The 24,844-nt window shown below is 35.5% G+C and overlaps 2 protein-coding genes across 2 annotated transcripts in view; one reads left to right on the top strand and one right to left on the bottom strand.

Moving 5' to 3' along the window:
- Positions 1–788: 788 nt before the first annotated feature.
- On the bottom strand, positions 789–8,303 carry LOC135225271 (85/88 kDa calcium-independent phospholipase A2-like). Its single transcript, XM_064264601.1, has 4 exons — positions 8,225–8,303; positions 3,766–3,870; positions 1,645–1,751; positions 789–1,011 (listed from the first exon to the last, which is right to left on the bottom strand). Exons 2-4 carry the CDS (start codon positions 3,865–3,867, stop codon positions 789–791), a joined length of 432 nt encoding a protein of 143 aa, XP_064120671.1. The 5' UTR covers positions 3,868–3,870; positions 8,225–8,303.
- Positions 8,304–13,481: 5,178 nt separating this feature from the next.
- Positions 13,482–24,844, top strand: part of LOC135225270 (85/88 kDa calcium-independent phospholipase A2-like) — a 174,809-nt gene continuing 163,446 nt past the window's right edge. Inside the window, exon 1 of the mRNA XM_064264599.1 lies at positions 13,482–13,608. Coding sequence (XP_064120669.1) covers positions 13,482–13,608 — 127 coding nt within the window. The remainder of the gene's footprint in view (positions 13,609–24,844) is intronic.

The raw sequence follows: 24,844 nt of genomic DNA, 5'->3' as shown, positions 1-24,844 counted from the left end.
CGATGACTTCTTTGGCGGCCTAAGTCTCTTCCTGCCCTCGTACAGAACCCACTGCGCCTCGGACCAATGCATACATGTTACACATGGCTCGTTGCGGGAGCACTCTCGCCCCCGACAACGAGTACAAACCTCGTGTGGATCCACATCCACAAATGATCTGAATCCGCCGCATCTCCGCCCTCCAGCCCGGGACACACACTACGGGCGACTGGGGTGGGGGGCGCAGCGAAATCTCCATTTCTTGATCACTCATTATCAATGAACAAAAGAAATGCAAAGTACTTACAACATATACTCTCAATCACACTAGGAAAAAAGAGGGCAGATACTCAAAGCAAACGACAAAGCGGGCCAGAGCGATGACGAGCACGTCCTATCCACCCACACGGCCGAAAGCAAAAGTGATTGTTTACCTCCCAGTCGCGCGGCGCGCGACGATCGGACAAGCAGTTAACTACCGTTCTCCCCTTGTTCGAAGCTACGACCGTTCCAGCTGCCGCTAGCTACTTCCTATTGTTAAAGGACCGATGGTTTGTATTACGTATCGGAACAAATCAATTTTAAAAGAAATAAAGTTTAAAAAATTTTTAACATCTCAAGAATGGGAATCTAGTTAATCATCACTTACAACCCAAAGTGGATTCTCTAAGGTACTGTCTTTAGCACAGACAATAGTGTAAAAGCATATTTTATACTATGGTATAGTACAGTTATTGCATTTGGCAATTCATGACTCTCCTAATTTCAAAATAAAAATGAAACTATGACTATTAAGATGAGAACGTATCTTACCTCATAACTGTCGAGTTAGAAAAAATTCTTGAATATCCTAAATATGCAGCGATATGAGCAACTGTCCAAGTAGGATTATCACGAGTTAGATCACAAATTGTCTGAAGAGCCTGTTGATTGACTACTTCATAAGGCATGTGTTGTGCCAGAGGTGGGAGAACATCCTTCAATGTCACAAAACGAATCTGAGCCTCAGAGGAGTCTGATACCCGGAAGAGGCTGCAAAAGATAAGATAAAGCACATGAATACTAATGGAAATATCATTTTGTAAAATTCTATTATCATCACCATCAAAAGACTTACAAAACTTTGACTAGACTCAAACTGTATTACATAGTAGTTTAACCAAGGAAAATCTCTTAATTCTTACTAATCAAGCTATACCTTTCTCTGATTAAAGCATTCACTATGTATAATTCATTCATTCCTCATACTCCAGCTACTGTGCTGAAGAATCAGGAGTACCTCCTGGTAGTTTTCAGTTTAATAAAAAAAAATTCACACAAATATAACAAAGAAAATAACATCTTCACTTAATATGAGCTGAGAATTTAGGATAAGTGGAACAGTAAAACTATCTTATAATAAGAATGGTTCATCAAAGGAGATGGTAATGTAATCCTAAGAGATGTAGGTATTGTCATTAATCACATAACAGTCATAGGCCCTTAAATTGGCCAAAACCACCACCTAATTCATTTTCATTTCCCCTATGGTCACTCTGAAGGTGATGAATGGGGATATTTTAAAGTTCACAGAGTAATGGGTATAAATATATTGTCCTAAGCAATGCCAATACACTGATACATGAATATTAAACACAGTAATACAGTTACTGAAACCATACAAACCTGAATGCCTTATGAAGAGAGTCATCCACTGGCTTGTGTAAGAGAAGTTCATAATTATTATTTTTTGTTGGCCCATAGAGTACAAGGGAGTCTTCACGGCATACAATCTGGAAGAAAAATGATAAGTAAATGTAAATTAATCAATTCATCCATAAAGAAATGTTAAAAATTAAGAAATATAAATCACCTTCTTCCAAAAGTTTTGCACAAGACAATTCTACACCTGAAATAAAAAAGCAATGTTAAACATTTCTGTTAGAGTACTACTTACAAATGACAGTAATCATGACAAAACTTCCTGAAGGAATTTAATAAATTGAAATGCAGCATACTAAAATACTTTTTTTTAAGTGAATTGACTTGAGAAAAACCACTTCATAACAGCAATTATTAACAGCAAACAAATTCTTTGCAACAAGACAGTGTTGAATGTTTTGTTTAACTGTGTGCCAAAAAACAGGCTCTCCACTAAAATTCTCCCATAATGTCAATTTGATATAAGAAGTGATGACATAAACTCCAAAGGAAAAAGTTTTCAAGTTAAAACCGAACAATTCCAATATTTCAAATTGGTATAAGCACAACTTTTTACATATGCCTTATTAGCAAAGCTGATATGGGATGAAAAATTAAAACTCAAAGCTCAATAAGACAGTTGGCTACTAAAGCAACTGCCAACAGATAGGCACCAACAGTCTGAGAACAAACTTTCCTAAGACTTATATACCAGATGTCACTATATAATAAAACCATGGAATAGCCTTTAAAGAACAGCAAGATAATTCAGTAAAATATAATTTAAGTACACTGGTTAGCTAAGTCACTCACATAGTGTGTAAGAAAGGCCTGGCACAAAAACAAAATACATATGCGTATACTATGATGTAGCGGAACCTGGAACTTACCAAATATCAAAAAGAAAGACTAATTAGCACACCATTGATATGCCTATGCATAAGACAGACTAAATTCTTAGGACAAAAAAGTATATACTACTGTACTCTATATATATTTGGCCATAAAAAACAAAACTAAAGACATGGACAAATTCAATTTATAAAGTATGACAAAACATTATTTGCACAGTCAAAATACACTTGTAAAAGAATTTACAATTCACAATACAGTATTGAATGTATAATGTTCCTATATGTGTTCAGCACAATATAATTTGATAAATACCAAACTTTTTCCCATCTGGTCCAAATCTCCATAGCATTTTGTCTCCTATCCAGACTGCACATTAGATGTCAATACATAATTGAGGCTGTATATTCATGCGATAAGTAGGGGAGAAAAACAGGTCATCTGAAAATTAATGGATATGGATGCAGAAAGTAGGTTAGTAATATGGGTATTTTCTGTCCAACCATAGAGGGAAAATCATAAGTAAAAATATAAGTAAAGACAATTATGATTTCATCACCATCGTCTCCATTTTGAACAAATTCTGAAAGCAAGTCCTGTAATCATGATATGATGGTTAGGTACATCCTGTTTCTGCTTGGAATAACTTGGTCATACATCCTGTTTCTACTTGGAATAACTTGGTCATACATCCTGTTTCTGCTTGGAATAGCCTAGTCTTAGATCCTATTTCTGCATGGGATAATCTAGTTAAAGTTATGTATCTGTCCGACTGGGGTTCACTTTGACCATGTCGAAGACTGAATTCATAAATTTTAATGTTAGTTGGGTTTGGTCTTTGGGCCATTTCAGTTTCTCTCCTCTTTCCCTGCTTGTTACTGGTTGACTTCTTTCAGTCAATGTACAAGTCTTCTAACCACACTTTCCTTCTTTTTCCTCTCCTCAAGAGGCACACAACCTCTCCCTTTCCTCCACCTAAGACTGTATACAGGAGGATGTGCACTTGGTAAGTCTTTCCAACAGGGTGCTATGATTCAAGTAAAGTGGAGGGTATTCATTCTATGCAATAAAAGAAACTTAAAATTTCCAAATAGTAGAAAATTCTAACATTATAAATCATATACGTATATAACTGTCAAATAAGCAAAATCAGGTAAAATCATGGAATATGCTCAAACAGTACCAAGAAATAGCAATGAACAGTAAACTAATTTATTAAATTAATGTATCTTAATACAGTAAAGTGATACTTACTGAGACTCTTGTGAACTGTGAAATTCCAACTTCAGTGACAGTATTCCCAGATGTCCCTTCAGAGCCAATCAAAGTCTTGAAAAGATTTCCAAGGAATGCCATATTCTGGAAATGAAAGTTGGGAATATTAAAAAACTACAAAGTTATATTCCAATAAAAAAAGTTGCAAAATGGTGCCAATAAAGAATGAATTAGAAATGATACAGAAAAAAAACTGCAGATACATTTGATCAGTACTCAGACTATTTTGGTACAAAAATCTCAAAGGTGCAATATTCAACCACCATCAATCAAATCCTAACCCAACCAAGCATAACTATGTGATCCAAATATTTTCCTTCAAACCCTTCATTTCTCTCCACTGCCCCATCCCTCTATTCAGTGACCTAGTTATCTTTCCTAATCAAAACATGGATGCTGCTAAAGTTGAATTTGATTTTTCTCTTTTTTAATAAACTTCAAATACAATTTACATTAATGTTAATGTACTTCAATATTTCATAATTATTTTTGTTTGCGGCCTTCTTCACTCACTTTCACATTCTATTATCCTGAAGCATGCAATGCTAACTAGAAAATCAACTTATCTTTGGTGGTAATCCATAAGAAGAGTATAACATATCAGGACTGTCTTTGGCATAAAACTGGTTTTTTGGCATCACGAACTATATCCAAATTATCACACTAGCTATCTAACTCATGTTATGGGTAGCCTCAGGAATAGTGTTAGTGAATAAAGTTAGTGCAGTTAAAATAAAATAAATTGGTTTCTTTCATACTTTTTTCCTTCTTTATTCAAGAGCATAACTAATAAACAACAACAATTATACAGTATTGGTATTAAGGCATGGTAAAAACCACAATTATTCATGTTTATGTCTTTTGGTGCATTTCTACAGTTATAAGTACGTACTTCATTCATGTGTGTGTTATGCTCACAACCTGTTGCACTTTTTTTAAGTTGATAAGAGTGAATATCAATATTATACCTGTACACAAAAGTAGCAATATGAACATTATTTAAGCAATTTTCCATTTTTCATTGTCGTCTGATTGGACATATTCTATGATAATTAAAATTCTTAAAAACACTTTACTATACCTATCCCACCATATGTTTGAATAATAGTGATAATAATATAGTCCCTGAGTTAAGTGCAGAATAGAGAAGTGGCTACAATATGAGAATAATTGCAGAAATAAGATAATGGTGCTATTTTAGTGGCAGTCTACCAACAGCACTACTGGACAGATGGAAAAAAAACTGAAATAGGATATTGTTATTATTGTTGGATGTAAGCTGCCTTTTCGGGGGGTGGCGAGTGGAACAGTCAGACGCAGTGGCAGGAAAAATTGCTCTCTCACTGTTCACTACGGCAAGATGTCAACTTTACTAGACCACCACCTACTTTGCTACTAAGCTACGTGTTACTTCATTACACGTAAGTATCAGTATATACTTTTAATTTTTATAAAGTCAATACATTAATGTTGCCATATTGAACAGCAAGAGAAGCAATTTTTCCCGCCACTGCGTCTGGCTGTTCCATTCGCCACCCCGAAAAAGGCAGCTTACATTCAACAATAATAACAATATCCTATTTCGAATATTAACGGTGTAATTCGTCATACAGTAAATTATTAAAACTTTTCATTTCTGCAAAACGTACACCCAGATATCCTTTTATTTCCCTAAGATTTACCCATAGCATAACTATTTAAAGCCCGGGACACAGTGTTACCAATCGCAAACACCATAGGAGGGTGGACACATGGAAAAAACCGAGTATAGGTATCTTACGCTTATGATATCTAGGTAGTGTATTTGTTTATGTTTTTACATTCATTCCAATGGGACTGGTACCATCTAAATATGGAGAAAAAATTCTGCACACTAGTCGAGCCTATGTCTCCCCTGTTGGCTAGGCCTATACTAGTTGCTGAGATGTTGGAATGATGATGCACCTTAGCTACAGGATAAACAACCGCAGACAATCCATTGTCATCGCACTGGCCAGGCCTTATTCACTTGATATTTAATTGGTGAAAAAGAGTACAATTACAACTTTAAGTACACTATTCAAAAGATTGAAGTTTCGTCAACATAATGTGATATATGAAAGACCATACGAACTAAAATAAGCATGTGAGCTCTTCGTAAAAATGTTTTTCATGGCAGTTTTGAATCCAATATGGCGGCAATCGCGTGGTGCCGTTCTAACCACAGACAATCCAGCATCTTCCCAGGCTTCCCAGCACTCAGTTGAAGAATGTTAGCGTATATATGTAACGTTTATTGATCTTACTCAAGATTGCAGTTGTAATCAGCACAATAAAACAACATTTTGTTGCCTATATATTATTGAAAGTAAGAAACTTTTATTCCACCCGGGGTCATGGTTTGAACTGAGTTCATTTTTACCTTGAATCAATGGTGGTTTTATCCTCACTGCCATCACAACTGAAACTCCAGTGCTTATTTGATTGTAATTATATCACATTTTGGTCTTAATTCACTCCAGATTGCACTTGAACCACATTGCTGTTCCTGTTTCCTAAGCACTCACTCCACAAACACAGTTATGAGTAGCAAACGACTACATGTTTATGAGGTGCAAAGTTTTATTCCCTTAATTGTTTACTTTACTCATTATTTAGTTTAACTTTACTTCAAATTGTTTATTTAATTCAAGTCTATAATCCCGTTTCTGCAAACCAAATTAACCCTGGAAAAAAAAAATTACAGATATTTCTTGAAGTACGAGCAGACGACGGCAAAACGGCTCATCGTTGCCAATCTAGTTTGCTTCACACATACGCCAATGCATTTATAAACAGTTTCCATGAATTCTAGTTGTCATAGTAATGCAGTAATGATAAAATTGGTGTGTAATATGTATATATACACAAATAGATACGCTAATTTCACTTATTGCCCCGGTTTGTGTAAGTCATTATACCCAGATTGGAGGTAAACACATACCAATTGACAACAAAAACTGATAAACAATTGAAGAGGGCAAAACGATGCAAAGAATGCTGTAGTCCCCTTGAATAAGTACGAAATAGTTACTGGTTAGAGGTCGGGTTTACGATTGTTGTGATGAAAGTGCCCCAGCGTCTGTGGGTACAAGTGGTTGTCGGATTTATCCCAGGAAATGGGAAGTTTGTTGACACAAGCGACTCCGCAAACATCGAGATGGCGTCAATCTTCTAAAACTTTTTTAATTGCAAGTAAAAATTTCGAAAGCGTTTTGGGGTAGTGTGCACTGCATTGGCCAAACTTTTCATTACCCTCTGTTTAAATCTTAAAATAAAAATGGTTTTAATTTCTAACTTTGGAGAAAATGCTTACTTCGAAAGGAGAGTAGAGGTCTTGGTAGATCTAGGGTACTTATCCGCGGCGGCCTAAACTATGGCAGTTGCAGTTTTTCTATGCAGTTTTACCTCCTGAACAAGAATTGTAAGTAATATTTATTCGGACGACTGTAATTAGGCTAACCCCCCAGGGGCCAGTACTAAACACGGCAAAATACATTGGACGGCCCCCAATCCCTAGTGGATGTCGTCTCCGCGGTTACGTTCCTTGTTCCTTGCAGTCAGTGCGAACTGCTTCTGCAGAAATACCGAGGTCTTGAGCTTCTGCTATCACCACCAACAACTCATGACTGATGACCATCTCCGGTGTCAGGACGTGTTAAAGTACTTTTTTGGAGGGTGGCCAAAACCACGGTAGTCGGTGAGTTGGCCAGTCCACTTGGTTGTTTACCCTAACTTTTAAGTGTTTTAGCCTGCCTACCTATGTTGGCTAGGCTGTGTTATCATAGATATATAATAAAGCAGCAGCCCCTCTAGTTTGGTAACTAGCCTGCCAGTTTAGGCCTACATAGGCCTATGTACTTTCAGACTCAATCATTTAGCCTAACTCCTGGTTGAAACCAAAATATCTTACCACCACCTAAATTACTAGCTAGGTCCAGTAAAGGAAAAAAAGTTACGAGCGGTGGTTGACCTAGCGGTGCCGATGAAACGTATTTGCTGGATAGGTACGTACCACAGAAATGGGTGTAGAAACGTTCTAAACACATCAGGTGTCATAAAAACGTTCTCAGTTACGGTTTCTGGAAGACCTAAAGAATCTAAGCATGTATACATTTGAGCAAAATATACCCCAATGTTTTCCATATAGACGCAATCGGCCGTACAATAAAGAAACTATCCAAAGTCATTTCCCTGTTGCATGTCATTCAACGAGCATTACCTAGTTGACTCACTCATCGTGATTAGCACGATGACGTACCTACTACCTAGGTAGCTACCTAGCTTACATTTATGAAGATAAGCTAACTAGTAAGCTTAGGGTCATATTTTTTTATATCTAGAAAATCAGAACATACAACACATGAATAACCCAGAAAAAAAATATGCCAAACCGCTAAAATGCGGGAAGTATAATTACCAGCTGATGGAGTGCGGAGAGGGGTGACGGTGGATCTGATTCATGGAAGGTTTGGATTTGTAAACATTCTTCAATCAGACGTGAGTATGACAGGAGAGCCTGTTGATGACTCGATCTGGGTGTAAAGTTATAGGCTTGAAATGTCCCATGATTTATTTATTGGTACTTAAGAGCAACAACTATGTTTATTCTTTGTAACAGACCAAAGGTTTATTTTATTGCTACTAGAAACCGACAACTGGCGTTATTAATAACAACGGAGAAGTCTACAGGTGAAATGCGTTACTACTAATATTGAATACGTTCGATGTTTCTGAAAATTATGGTTTTGAGTCATTCCTGAATTTCAAGAATGTTAAGTCCTTGACAATCAGACGAGTGTTTCTCTCTTAAGGGTCTTATTATTTTTGTGGATATGTGTTAGATCACGGCCTAAACGGAATGTATTGAAACAGAAGAAATTAATTGTGTGGCTGTTCTGCCGCAAAACTTTGTCCGTTAAGTTCTTGTTTTACTTGAACTAGATGCACTCCCATAATCCTTTAGTGTTTCATTTCTTTTAATTTTGTATCTAGGTGAATTATCTGTCTTTTGCTATACGCTAACACAGGCGGCCAAAATTAAACAACAATGCAAGTCAGTTCAAAGGAAAGTGAACAAGACAATACAGCTGTCCAAAGCTTAATCCTCTTTCGTCCCGAGCGATCAATAGCGACGTGGCTTAGGTGATTCTATGGCCAGGTATCTGTTAAGCGTCCGCATTTCCTACCCCACAGAAATTTGTGGAATTTTATTTGAATTTGCTTATCATTCTTTTGGTATGCGTCGATCTTTTTTAAAGGTGTCAAATGATGGACGTGAAGTAACACGTATACATTTCTGGGGGCGTGATTAGCAATTAAACATATGGAACTGAAGAATAATGGCATTTATCCATGATACATATATAATAAGGAAAAAACTGTATTTTTTATCATACCAATGAATATGTACAGAAAGATATAAAATGATAACCTATTTACCTAAATATGAATGAATGCAATAGAATCTTCTATTAACACGTCTGCTTTTCTCTTTTAGTCAGTTTTTTTACAAGCTACCATTAATGTCTTTCTTGCAAATAGAAACTGTTCAATAAAGCGTTGTGGAAATCCATGTTATCGTTTTTTTTTTTTGTACAACTTCCTTCATAACAAAAATTTTGAAACAAGGCACAGTCTACGTCTAAAGTATAGTAAATGACTGCCGATATGTGAAACTATACACGTAGTGGGGCTGCAAGACCACATGAAAGTAAGTAGTACACATGAGAATCATGCATGTGAGTGGTTGAATATTATAGTCTTTGAACGTGTATTAAGTGAGAGAGTACACCGGACAAAAAATGTGACGTCATGAAAAATCGATAAAAGACAGCGTAGAGTTATTTTGATGAAATGTTGAGTTTTTAAAATAAAAGGTTAAGTACATTGAACTCATAAACTCTGAGGTCCAAGAAGAAGCCAATGACGTTACGAGATCCAGGAAATTGTTGAAAATCGAGGAACTCTTGAACTGAATTGAATACAGAAATTAGGCCAAAGGCCGAGCACTGGGGCCTATGAGATCATTCAGCGCTGAAACGGAAATAATTTACAATAAAAGGTTTGGAAGGTGTAACTAGAGGAAAACATCGCAGCTGCGCTATGAATCAATTGTTAGGAGAGGGTGGAACGTAAGATGGAAGAAAAAGAATATGAAAAGAGGTACACTAAAAGGAACGAAAGTGGTTGCAGCCAGGGGCCGAAGGCACGCTGCGAGAAACGTAGAGTAACGAGTTTAATTATATTACTTTAAAAGAGCATCTGCCACTTTTAAAAGACTATTTTATCTTTTCATGATTACTGTATACTGTGGTGTATTATGACTGAGTAGTTACTGCTCACCTCAAATTCAGTGGCTTCGTGTTGTATTGGTAAAAACTGAGAGAAGAGTAGAAGCGTAATTCATGGCAAATGATTAATACTGCGTTACACCTCAGCTTCAATTTATTTGATTAAATCCGTGATCCAATTCATTTTCTATTTTGCCAGTAAGTTTCATTTTTATTTGAATTTTCAATATTTTTCGCCGTCTGATTTTGCGTTTTTCTGGTCATTCGTAGTTACTTTTTTATCTTTTTTTTAATTTAATTTTAGCATAGATTACATTTTGTAGCAGTACCCTGTATGTTATGTATATCACTAGATTTCCCCTTTTCTTGGCTTTGAAATGAGCGATGCCATTATTGCTTGTGTACAATTGGCTGCAGTTGATGGCACGTCATACAGAAATACTTGATGATAATTATGTTTTTTGAAAAAACTATACTTTTTTTTAAGTCCAGAAGTAGTATGGGGCTCGTATCTTGACAGATTCCCTGCATCTACATAGGAATAGCGCCTCAGCGGCGTGGTTGGTATGGTATTAGCGTCCCAACTCGGTGGTCGCAGGTTCGATTCTCGGCCATTCCATTGAGGAGTGAGAGATGTGTATTTCTGGTGATAGAAGTTCACTCTCGACGTGGTTCAGAAGTCACGTAAAGCCGTTGGTCCCGTTGCTGAATAACCACTGGTTCCATGCAACGTTAAAGCACCATACAAACAAACAAAAAACAAATCTACATATGAATGAACAGAGCAGTTCAGTCCGCTATAAAGAGTGTGTACAGAAAAATCTTAAGGGATGCAAAAGAAAAAAAAACTCAAGTAAGAATAAAATAAACCAGTAAAAACATGAAGTGTTCAGAGCCTTCTTAGGTGGGGAAGCCACAGTGGAAAATCTTTCCAATAGAAGAATTTCTTGTCAGATCCGAACAACAATTCTGTAGATCTTATTTTGCATTGTGTTGGTACTGCTAGAGATTGTTAAGGAACGGTTGTGCTGGTTCACTTTGTTCACTTTGTTTGTTTAGTTTAGTACAGCATCCACAGGGATGAATCCCTCTCTGGCAGACCCCTTTCAAAATAAGTTGATTCTTATATTTTATAATTGGCTTTTAGTGTTTTTCGTCAGTATCGTAGTTCCTGCGCGGGAGTCTTTAGTTCTTTTTTAAATTTGCTTTCTTTTGTATGATCTCCATGTCAGGCGGTATTTTGTTGTATAGTCCCGGTGCACAATGTTCAAATGCTCTCTCGCCTGACTTACAATTTGTTTGTTCGAGGTTCATGTAGTCTATATGTTTCATCTGCATGGCTGATCACGATATTCATTTCAGGTTAGGAGAGAGAAGTCCTTTGCACAAACTAAACTTAGAGGAAGTCAACCAAGTTACAGACCTCAGCTCCGTCACCCTTCACTCTGCCCAACTCAAGAGGTGACACTGCAAGTCCACTCACAAATTAATATATATATATATATATATATATATATATATATATATATATATATATATATATATATATATATATATATATATATATATATTTATATATATAGTGTGTGTGTGTGTATGCGTGAGATATGTGTGGTCGTGTTACGTACGACCCATCGGCTTAATTTATTTGACACGCCTGAAATACTTTTTCGTATTGTGCATTGTGCACTGGCCACACGGCATGAAGAAAGAGTACCTGTATTAGACTGTGGCGTGAAAGGTAATGAGACAAAGTTAAATAATCATCCTTATTTATACGGTAGCCAAGTAAACTTCCACCGGGTAGAACGTTCGCATTTAACATTATCTCTAACGTTAAGTAGAAACGAACAAACGAGCAATTCTGTTCATTCAAATAAGCCGTGAAAAACTGTGTTAAAATGCTTAAAAGAAATAGATAGTTAAAAATACTCCGACGGATATATGAAATGGGAAGCTCATGAATGATGGAAGAATTTATCTATTGGGTATTTTCATCATGACTACTGTTCTCGTTCGGTGGATGTTTTCAAATCTAGGATTTCCCATCTAAAGAATAATTGCTTTCAAAATATTGCAGTGTGCACTAAGCTCACATTGCCGGTTGATGACCTCGTCTACTAAAGATACGAGTCCTGCCAGCGCTCTCTAGAGCTGCTTGCTTCTTATACAGTCACCACTCCCCTGGTGTAATTAACTGTACTAAGATTTGCAGATCCTCTATGTCTGTCAAAATCGCTTCGTGTAAATAAAAACGAACAAATATCATCTTGTTCTGTAAGACACTATGTTCTGTAAGATACTATGTCCTTCCTTAAAAAAAAAAAGAAACACCGTAAAGCATTCCAACAACAAAAAAAAACGGAAATTGTATGTAAAACGACACTTCCTTTTACATTTAAACTAACCGCTATTTAAAAGGTTCTTATATCTAAGGAGTGTCGTTTTCAGTCAGCGATTTTCTGACTGAATAATTATTTCGTTAATGAAGAAGTTTGATGTTATATTGATTAAGATATTTACGCTAGGATTATGGTCTGAATATCAGGTAGTCTCAGACATCGATAATCAGATTTCCGATAACTGTTAGGTACGAAGTCGAGTTGCTAAAATGGCTGCTTGGCAAGTAGAGTCATCTTTGTAAGCATTATTAGAATTACTGATGCAATGTTATTTACCGCCTATTACGTGTCTGGATTATATCGCCGTGAATTTTGTTGAACAATGTCAACATGACCAATCTTAAGTGATCGTACTCAACTTTATATCAAATAGTAAAAATATAAGGATAACTTGCAAACTGGCCATTAAAAGAAGTGTTGGCGATTGTTTACGTGTTGGGGTAGTGCTAATGGGCTGTTGGGGGTATTTTTTCTGGACTAATTGGACAGTTTTAACGATTGGTATGGAATGATACTGAGTAAATTCTTTTCAGTCAATCCGATGTGGGTAGTTGTTACGCTCAGAGCTGTGGTGAAAAGTGAGGAAAACTGTACGATTGGTATTTTGTGCTCCCGTGACATTACATAAGCTTTTTTTATGTAAAAGAATATTAAATTTGTGCCTTGCAAGTGTACTACAAGACAAAATTTTACGTATCACTTGTGCAATCATTTTATTTTATCCTTTGGAAAAATATTCTTTCGTGTCATTCTTGTGTACTTATTTGGTTTCACCATTTGAAAAAATGTTATTTCGTATATTTTTTATGCCGTTATTTGATTTCACCACTTGGAAAATATTCTTTCGTGTATTTCGTATGCAGTTATTTGATTTCACCACTTGGGAAAAAATACTCTTTGGCGTATCTCTTGCGCAGATATTACATTTTGCCATTTGAAAAGATATTCTTTCTGTCTGGGAGAGGTGCATCACAAGACGGGAATGGATACCACACGAATCAGAGATACCAACATAGGATCAGCTCGAAAAGAAGAGACGTTCAGTATAACCTTAGAAAAGGTTACCTTCATACAGATTCAACTGGAACGGAACGCTGTTTCTGCTCACGGTAAGTACTGAAGGTTTTTTTGAAATATTAACGTGGGTTTTTTTCCAGTAAGAACAGACTGGATTCACAGTATATGGAGTATTTGAGGGGAAGATAAGCCCTTATACTGAATTTGCTTCAGACACGTGTAGCTACTTATATAGTACATACATACATCATACATACATACATACATACATACATACATATGTGTCTGTGTGGAAAAAGTGAGGGAACCTGTTTATTTGAAGTATTTCACTAACATTTTAAACGTCGATTAATTGTCGGGCTGTAGTTTATTCAGCGTAGTCCATTTCAAAATGTGAACAAATTCTCTAGAACATAAATGCATGTACTATTTGTTAGAGAAAGTCTTGAAGATAAAGCTAAGTTTTTATCGTATACGCATAAATCAATACTTCGTGAGCTTCAGCTCGCTACAAAAACTACTACCCCGCTTCGTTTCCTTCCAATAATATTTAGATCGGAAATGAATTCTACAGGAACACGGGGAAAAAGTTTCATGTGGAAAATGTACTAAAACACCATTTTTCTGTCTGGATAACATCATCCAAAGTATAAGCAAATCTTACCATTCACTATTGCCACGACTCCCTCTCTCTATCATTAGTTAGTGCAACTCAGAGGAATCAAATTGATATTCTGTTTGTGTAAAGTCATAAAAATTAAATGCTTTTCATTCCTTTACCGTAAAACTGGGAAAAATCTCTGGCAAAGTGATCAATGCCTGTAAATTACGTTTTAGGCAAATCTGTCATCTTAACATGGATCATTGCCATACTTTTCATCTAACTAGGGTATCTTTTATGAACTTATTCATTTGTCTGCTCGATTCATGAGCTTTGTCTTTCTGTTAGCAGTCTTCCTGTGTTTAACACAAGGCCATTGTTATCTGTGAAACTTAGTTTGAAAGTTAACGGAATCGTTGCATATTTGTGCATTTTGAACAGCATCAAGGAACCGTGGCAGTCTCTACCGTTAAATTAAGATTTAAAACAAAAAATGTATAGCCTATATCCTTGTTTATTTTTAAAAGGACCCAATCTGGTTCATCCGGCATGGCACATTGTTAGTTACAATTGTTGTTATTGATTGAGCTGGCCTTTTTCCAGGACGGGCTCTTGCTCATAGAGCAGCCCGTAAAATAAGTTATATTTCATAGATTTTTCGAATAATTTGCTTTCCAGTGCCATAAGGAATTTTTAATATAATTGCTTAGCTTTTTTTAAAATGTCCATTAAGCTTCATTTTCTTTTTTCGTATTTGGGCAAATTCTAAAGCAAATAGCCGATGAAGCTTAATAAAGATGAGAGTGACCCAATACCATGGGATAGTAGTTTGGCTGTCTTACTGATAAAACCTTTAGGGCCAGCAAACTATTATAAAGTTTATAGAACCACTGGTATAGAGTATACTTTTCGAGTGGTTGTTTGACTTATGGTTAAATGCCATTTTACCTATCCTAGGCCATAAGCATTTTTTAAAGCAAATTATATGTGATATATAATTTTTTGAAATATGATTATGTAAACAGATAGCTCTGCGTTACTGATGCGTCATAAAGCACCACTTGTTCGAAACGGCGGTCTGAGGAAAACAAGAAGTTGGTCTTTTTCTAAGAGTAAACGGCTTAATTAAGCAATTTGCAAATTCAGTGCACTACCATTAATGAGGACAATGTTAGAAACACTCGGTGCTTTCATAGCATGGAAATCCAAACGTCGGTTTACAAGTTCTTTATGAAGAACTCTTCCATGGCCTCTGAATTGCATCAAAGATACTATGTGCTCTATAGTGTCTTTGAATGCACAGTAGGTACACCTAAGTATTAGAGCAGAAAGTTAAAGATCTAGTGAATAAATGACTTCTTTCCCTTCCATCAGGGACGTGGATGGAGAACTCTGTTTAGGCTATTTATAAGCATTTCCTTCCTTCTGAGAGAATAAGATACGGCAACAAATTATAATGGGGCATTTCGGAAAGTTACTTATAGAATAGAATTTCCATCGGAATGAAATACTTAGTAGAACAAAATACTTAGTAGAACGTTTGACAACAGGGCACACAGCCATATGGCATATATGCTCAGCGGCTGGTCTGAATCCTTACCTGCAATAGATGCAGAGACTTTTGCTGCAAAGAAATCTCAATACGTACATTTTCAGCTTATCTTTAATCACATTACTGCTCTATTTATGAATATGTAAATGCTTTATAAGACAATAATGAATTCCTTCAATTTTCTCAAGCATAAGAACAGAGTTAGATTCTAAGAAGAATATGTAAAAACAAAAAACTAGAAAACACAAACTCACTTCCGTATCGTCAGATGTCACTCCAGATCTTGCACCCTAAGTCCATAGATTCTGTTGGTTCTTGGCCAACGGAAACTGAAAACGCAGACGGGAGTCCCTCTTTCAGACGAGAAAAAAAAAGACGAAGGCAAGACAAGGTAGCCTACTCCATATGGGCCAATTATGCTAGAAGAAACAGAATGAAAATCAAAGCACGAAAGCCCAAATAGGAGTCTCAATGAAAAAACGTTCTGCTGATTTTCCAATAAAATGCTCACCATTAAGGCAATGGATTGCCATCTGCATATATGAAGTGTTTCAAGTTACCAAAAAAATGACGGTATGAAAAAACGATTATTAAATATATATCTCACGGAGCATAGCTAAATGGTTTTTATATAAATCACAATAGGACAGTCTAGAAGTGTTCGTAAAATATTTAGCCATTACTACATACGTACACACACATATGTATATGTATATATATATATATATATATATATATATATATATATATATATATATATATATATATATAATATATATATATATATATATATGACTGGTAAAAAATGTTCTGTAACAACAGAGTTCCATCTATAAAAAGGAGCCATAAAAAACACCAAAATAGAGAAAAAGTACTATATTCAGAGACTGCTGTCTCCCTCTTCAGGTAGATGAATGAGAAGTTTACAGAAAAGGTGGATGGACCTCTTGGTATAAATAACCCACCTTTTTCTGTAAATTTCTTTTCTCATTCATCTACCTGAAGAGGGAGACAGCAGTCTCTGAAATATAGTACTTTTTCTCTATTTTGGTGTTTTTATGGATCCTTTTATTTATATGATATATATATATTATATATATATATAGGGATATATATATAATATATACATATATATATATATATATATATATCAATTATATTTATTTATTTATTCACATCTTAGCGTCCTTCAGAGATTCACTGAAATTACTTTAGACCTCTCACTTAGGCACGGAAATGGGAGCATATATTTCAGTTTAACCTGCGAGCAGTACCACCTATGACTCTGAACCATAGCTGTTTACACACTTGAATGCAAGTAATTTATTCCTTTAGAAGATCTCTCATAAATGAATGAACGGCTAACTGAAAATTCAAAAACGCCGAACTTAGATCTCACCAAAACGACAGCAACCTTGGTGTTACTAGTAAGCTGTGCTCTGATCTAAATTAAAAAATAACTGAAATCGCTGGATAACGAACGAAAAGAGGCATTGTCCACAATATTTATAACAGAATAAAACAGCTGAATGATAAACAAACTTAACAAAATAATCCTGCTAGGATGGGATACTAATGTCAGTTGCGGTCAACGACTTGAAAGACTTTAGTGATATTAGAGAAGAAAATGCAGACTCTTGGAATAATCATTTTCAGGTGCGTAGGAGAAACTCACAAAATGGAAAGGACAAAATCACGGAAAGGGCAGATTAACGGCTTTCATTGGTTACTGGCTTCAAACTGATGCTCACTGATGCCAACCAATGTAATCCAGAATTCCCTCAATCCTTAGGCAAACCACAGAAATCTCTATTTCTTATACTGTCTTATATTTCGTAGGAAACATTGAAACATTGTGAAATTAGACTATACAGTTTATTTTTCAAGGGAGCAGTACAGACTCCTCACGTATTTGATTCAAATACAATATTTAAAGTTTAATTTTAAATTCACTCTCAGAGCTGCTGGTACGAGAAATTAAATTGCATCACAATGGATGAATCTTTACGAAGGATGAACTTTTAAAAAATAATGTTACCTATTTCTTGCAATAATCTTATTTAGAATTTCTATTTTAGTTATCATCTCGAGTAACTGAACCACCTGCATTATACATAAGCATAAATAAATCAAATTTTATTTAACATTTCTGCAGGGGAAATATATATATATATTATATATATATATATATATATATATATATTATATATATATATTATTATATATATATATATATATATAAAGAAAGCTAATATCATGCTGTTCATTAGACATCTCATGCAATAGCGAATGCCATCACTACTAATTAATCTATAGCTTTAGTATTTTTTAAATAGCTTTTCCTCAACAAAAATTTTTTCTACATAATTTATTAGCTCTTGCATGGGCATCCGCAGAGGGGGTAATAGGGAATTTGGGCCCCCTATCCTGGAATTTTTGGAAAATGGAAAAATGCATGGAAAATACAAAATTAATAAAAAATTACATGGAAAATGCAAAATGAATAAAATACCAAAGGAGATGATGTAGTTGAGTTACTCTGTTAGATAAAAACAAAAGTGCCACCATTTTGCATCTAAGCACTTCGGAAAAAAAAAATTCCGAAAAAGGGGGGAATACCCCCTCCCCCCAAAATGATTTCCATATCATTGGCCCCCCTCCCGCACTTTTTTTCTTCCGACACTCATGGTGCTCTATATATGTAAATTAGTATTTTTTTTTTTACATCTAATACTAATTATCACACTAAAGCTGTCAAAATCCCTAAATTTAAAGACATTTTCCCCGTTTCCCACTCGCGCCAGATTCCGTAAATCTTGGGAAAATTCTCCATGATTGGCAACGTTGCTGATACTGTCCAGTGGAGGAGAGCGAAGCGTTCGCATACTCCGGTTGGCTCTTGCCAGCTACGTGGCTCCGCCTTCTAAAAATTTCCACCAATCAGCCTCACTCTCCTGCCTCCTCCCCACGTCGAATTTTTCTCACGTAACTGAAAATGGTTATACAAAGGATGCATGCCCTTTTATAATAACAATTCTATCTATAATAATAAAATCCGAGTAGATCTTTCTTGTTTTGTCCACCTCGGGAGGTGGGAGGGTAGGTAGAGTATCGGAAGGATAGAGGAGACATGACACATGCAACCTCCTCCTGGGTGAGGGCGGGGAAGATATGGGATGGGGATGATAGGGAAAACATGACGGGCAGTGCCGGGTCCCAGCGTAGCGTGGCGCGCGTCATAAAGATCGTAATAATAATAATAGTGCATTTTAAGCTTAATGGAGCTTATTGCTAATTTAAAGAGTCAAAATCTGCAACGCAAATACTCTTCAATAAGCTCGCATATAAAATCAAAGAATTTGACATGAGTCAGTGGTTTTCGGATGATGACTCGTTTCAAAGCTAACTTAAACAGCTATGTCATCAGGTTATTTGACAGCTCTCAATGTAGACTTGTTGTGACATAGTGTAAACAGAGTTCATTACGTTTGTCGCATAAAATGTATCAGCTTTTTTTTTTTTTTTTTTTTTTTTTGCTCGCAACGCCAGGCAGGCTGCTACTGCAAACGTGCATCGTTTTCATGTACTAATAATAATGATGAGTTTTATTATCAGCTGAAGGCTATATACATGTAATATACAAGGAATAGACAATAACATACACAGTCGAGATACATAAGATAACATGATAAATAATTAATCGACAATATCCACACTTCCTGAGGCAGTATAAAATACGGTAATCAAAATAATGGTCATAACCGTAATAAAATTGGGAATAATTAAAAGATTGATTATAATCACAGCAATAATGAAAAAAAAGAACATACGAGTATTAACAAACTTTATATCAACAAAGAAATGTTCCAGACCGTCCGGATTTAGATTGTAACTTAAAATACATGACAAATTAAATTGATGTTTTTCCACAGACCCTCAGGGGTGGTGGTGTATCAATCGCGCTTTCGTGCAGTTGGTTTTGTTTGTAAGTTTAACCCATACGCAGTTTTTCATGATTTTTCATTATAAGGGACTCAGCAATTAAATCAATTAGATCAGGATTCTACCTAAGCTTTGATATAGAAAAATTCTTTATGAAAACATTTTACACACACACATGTATTATATAGTATTATATATATATATATATATATTATATATATATATATATATATATATATATCATAGTATATATATATACTATATATACTATAATAATATATATATATAGTCATATATGTATGTGTCTTTTATACTTCTAAAGTACTTTCATGTATATATATATTAACACACACACACACACACACACACATATATATATATATATATATATATATATATATATATATATATATATATATATATATATATATATATATAAAGATCATCAGTGAAATGGACTGATGGACTTGAGGAATTTCATCCAAATATCTCGAATTAAGTGAATGGAAACAAAATAGTTTCATTTTGATGCAAGGCCAAAACTAAGATTTTTATCAATGGAGTTTCACCATTTCTTTTTAACACGTCCAGAAACGAATCCTTATTATTGTAATTCTAAGTCGTATATTTTATTCGTCTTTTTTTCAGTGAATTATAGTAAATCTCATGACCTAGTGATTATAATTTCACATATCTGGCAAACAGTGCCCAAACATGGGAAATTTTACAGCATGATTAGCCATGATACTGACTATATATAATTGCATGAAAAACTTATTATGAGCTGTTCTAGAATGACAATTATAAGTTATCAATTTTAGACGTGTTAAGGTGAAATTCCATAAAAAAAAAAAAAAAAAAAAAAAACTGTTTCTGACCTTGTATCCAAAAGGAAACAGTTTCGTTGTTTTCGAACACTTAAGTTTGGGTGAAATTCTTTTATCCCTGTCCATTCACTGACAATGTTTCTGAGTTCATTTTTCCACACAGCTCGATTTTTTTAGATTTGTCCGTTTCTTATAATTTTCTTCAGTAGCAATCTAAGGAAAAAATAGTTTTGATTTTTGTTACAATGAATAGCGTAATTTCATTGCATCATAACGAGCATTTTGGAAATGCTACCGACCCCTGATTTCTGGTGCTCGAAAAACGAATAAGAGGGAAAGGTGACTCGTCATAAGATTCATCAGTCAGCGTCAGTCATCATCAGTGAATACACGAGAGCCTTGCAGTTTCCCAGGGGTTCTGATTTCCCGCCAAAATGCAGCATGGCAGTTGGGGAGGAGGCCAGGGTGGCGCATTCGAGCGCGTCCGATTGTGCCACCCTCCACTCCCCCAATAGCCTACCACTCTTCAGTTTGGCGGGAAATCAGACTCCGAGAACGTCCTTTTTGTGTAAATATAGAAGAGGATATATTTCATTTTCTATAATATTGTTTTGCTTACAGAGAAGAAAGAATTAGAATATTGACCTCCAACAACCTTATGAAGAAAGTTAAAGTGATACAACTGGAAAATTCCTATTTAAAGAAGAACATAAAGAAATGAAAAAGAGAGAGACGTTAAATCAGATGTGGAAAAAACAAAAAAGAAATAAAGAGCTTGATAAATAAAATACCTCATACGACTAAGAGGCGCCGTTGTAAAGGTAATGCCTCCACCCACAACCATAACTTCCAAGCTTCCGGAACGCTCTCACCGTCTTACGTATCTTCATGACGCTGCCACTGATAACGTTTTTATTTGAGGTGTGTCACTATATTTCACATTTACCCAAATCTAACTTGACATTTTTCTGCTAATTGTGCTATACATATTTTTCTCCTTTTGGCGAAAATATTCCAGTGAACCATTAAGAAGGGAATTTATAAAAGCCTCTGAAGAATTTGAACGGAGGTACGGTAGAAGGAATGACAACGGTTGCAGCTAGGGGCCCAAAGAACATCAAGTAATTCCTACGGTGCACCACATGATTTGCAACATCTTCACTACCCCACTACGGGGCACTGCATTGTATATAAACCAGTATTGGAAAACAGGAGGAGGGCTCGCTGACAAAACTGAGTTTTTTTAACAAATGAAAACGAGTAATGCAAAATTTCGATCCCAAATGCGTGGCTAATGATTGGCATCTTATACAGACGTAAAGTATTGATAAAAGTCCAAGGACATATTGTATATAGTTGATAATCCCTGGATGTTTGCTTCGTTTATGAACGGTAAGATTCCATGGGGCTGGTTTAAAGCTGTGAAGAGCCGTCCAAATCCCGTCACTGAAACGTCAAAATCTAACAGTCCCCTAATTAGGAGAGGAATCCACCAGTATTTTGATCTGATTTAGATTACCGGTGTTAACTATACAACACAACACTGGGAGGCAGATTTAGCTACAAATATAAAAAAAAAAACTGGGATTTTACAAAGAATGAACAAGCGAGGTTTTGGTTGGAATAAAAATGTTCTTTATCCAGAATTTTCACAGAAAAACTGGCGGTGCTTAGCAGTGTCACTTTGTTGAACTGCTAGTTTATTCTCTTAATTTGATAGCACCGGTTATAGCGATAGTTTTTCTGTGAAAAATATGGGAAAAACGCTAACGGGAAAAACGCATTAAATCAAAGAGTAATTCGTACGCTGGACAAAACTTTCATTTCCTTATTCAACAGGAATGAATGTCTTTCGAATTACGTAGAAGTGCGACCAGGAGAGAGAGAGAGAGAGAGAGATTAAATTAATAAGCAGTATATATGAGAGAGACTGAGTGTGTTGCAAGGTCCAGATGATGGCCAAGGAGATGGCCGAAATAAGTCGATATTAGAGGAAATACAGTAATAATAAAAACAATACTGAACTAACGATTTTGTAGCGGAGATCACCATCTATAAACCCGTTGTAGTCTCCGGATACATATATTTTAAAATATAACCAAAATAAAAAAGAAATATATGATATATTTTAGTATTGATAATACCAGACCTTGACATTCAAAATACCACAATAACGCCATGAATATAGGCCAATAAATTACTCAGCAGTCTCGCAGATTATGAAAGACGGATTATCAGGAAAATAGAGAAAATTCTTGACAACATAAATTCAGTTAGCTCTGCCATTCTTTTTAAAAAGACATGTATCCGAGAAGGTCTGCTTCCTAGTTTTAATAATAATAATAATAATAATAATAATAATAATAATAATAATAATAATAATAATAATAATAATAATAATAATAATAATAATAATAATAATATCTGAAAACCAGTGAAGACGAGTGGCTAAAGAGTGCATGGGAAGAAGGATTAATAAAAGTAGACGAAGACCCAGAAATATACAGAGACAGGAGAATGACAGACAGAACAGAGGACTGGCACAACAAACCAATGCACGGACAATACATGAGACAGACTAAAGAACTAGCCAGCGATGACACATGGCAATGGCTACAGAGGGGAGAGCTCAAGAAGGAAACTGAAGGAATGATAACAGCGGCACAAGATCAGGCCCTAAGAACCAGATATGTTCAAAGAACGATAGACGGAAATAACATCTCTCCCATATGTAGGAAGTGCAACACGAAAAATGAAACCATAAACCACATAGCAAGCGAATGCCCGGCACTTGCACAGAACCAGTACAAAAAGAAGCATGATTCAGTGGCAAAAGCCCTCCACTGGAGCCTGTGCAAGAAACATCAGCTACCTTGCAGTAATAAGTGGTACGAGCACCAACCTGAGGGAGTGATAGAAAACGATCACGCAAAGATCCTCTGGGACTATGGTATCAGGACGGATAGGGTGATACGTGCAAACAGACCAGACGTGACGTTGATTGACAAAGTCAAGAAGAAAGTATCACTCATTGATGTCGCAATACCATGGGACACCAGAGTTGAAGAGAAAGAGAGGGAAAAAATGGATAAGTATCAAGATCTGAAAATAGAAATAAGAAGGATATGGGATATGCCAGTGGAAATCGTACCCATAATCATAGGAGCACTAGGCACGATCCCAAGATCCCTGAAAAGGAATCTAGAAAAACTAGAGGCTGAAGTAGCTCCGGGCCTCATGCAGAAGAGTGTGATCCTAGAAACGGCACACATAGTAAGAAAAGTGATGGACTCCTAAGGAGGCAGGATGCAACCCGGAACCCCACACTATAAATACCACCCAGTCGAATTGGAGGACTGTGATAGAGCAAAAAAAAAAAAAAATATATATATATATATATAATAATAATAATAATAATACATTTCGCCATTCTAGTGGTTGGGAGCTTACTTTGGAAGTCTAGTTCTCCTTGTTCCATGTGAAAATGTGTTTAATAATAATAATAAAGCTACCAGATGGGAACAACATCAAACACATACATGAGACAGGATATAAATACCTAAGAATAATGGAAGGAGAGGATATAAAACACCAAGAAATGAACGACACGATCAGGAAAGAATATATGTAGAGACTTAAGGCGATACTCAAGTCAAAACTCAACGCCGGAAATATGATAAAAGCCATAAAAACATGGGCAGTACCAGTAGTCAGATACAGCGCAGGAGTAGTGGAATGGACGAAGGCAGAACTCCGCAGCATAGATCAGAAAATAAAAGTAGACGAAGACCCAGAAATAAACAAAGACAGAGAATGACAAGGAGGCAGGATGCAACCCGGGACCCCACACTATAAATACCACCCAGTCGAATTGGAGGACAGTGATAGACCAAAAAATTATTATTATTATTATTATTATTATTATTATTATTATTATTATTATTATTATTATTATTATTATTATTATTATTATTATTATTATTATTATTATTATTATTATAACTGAAATGCATACAAAACTCCTTCAACCAATATTCTTTCATTTATATTTTTTTACTTCTGCAGAACTGTTGATTTATGCATGTTCTTCTTATACTGCCTAATTTGTATTTATGTCTCTTACCACAGATTTCTTCTTGCTTTTCCATAAATGAGAAACAGATTCTATAAGAATTTGCTCTGTAACTCCCAATCTTTGGTCTCATTCTTCCATGAGTGCTCTCTGCGTATACATTTAATTTCTCAAGGGCAATTTAATAATTTATTCTATGTTATTCAATCCAACGATCCAAAAGTTATATTTTGTCTCAATACATATTGATGATAACAGCTTTACCTCCCACCCCCACAAAGGATTTGTACATCACGACAAAATTCTTTTCATATTGGGTATTTGGTTAAAAAGA

Source organism: Macrobrachium nipponense, chromosome 13 (assembly GCF_015104395.2).
Source record: "Macrobrachium nipponense isolate FS-2020 chromosome 13, ASM1510439v2, whole genome shotgun sequence".
Lineage (NCBI taxonomy): Eukaryota > Metazoa > Arthropoda > Malacostraca > Decapoda > Palaemonidae > Macrobrachium > Macrobrachium nipponense.
Note: the sequence above shows the minus strand (reverse complement) of the source record. Positions and strands in the feature narration are given on the sequence as shown.

Coding starts and splice junctions, on each gene's coding strand:
- LOC135225271 (XM_064264601.1), bottom strand. CDS start 3,867: ATGGCATTCCTTGGAAATCTTTTCAAGACTTTGATTGGCTCTGAAGGG. Junction 1,752..3,765: donor CACAGTTCACAAGAGTCTCA/GTAAGTATCACT, acceptor TTTTTCTTCCAG/ATTGTATGCCGTGAAGACTC. Junction 1,012..1,644: donor TCTCTTCATAAGGCATTCAG/GTTTGTATGGTT, acceptor TATCTTTTGCAG/CCTCTTCCGGGTATCAGACT.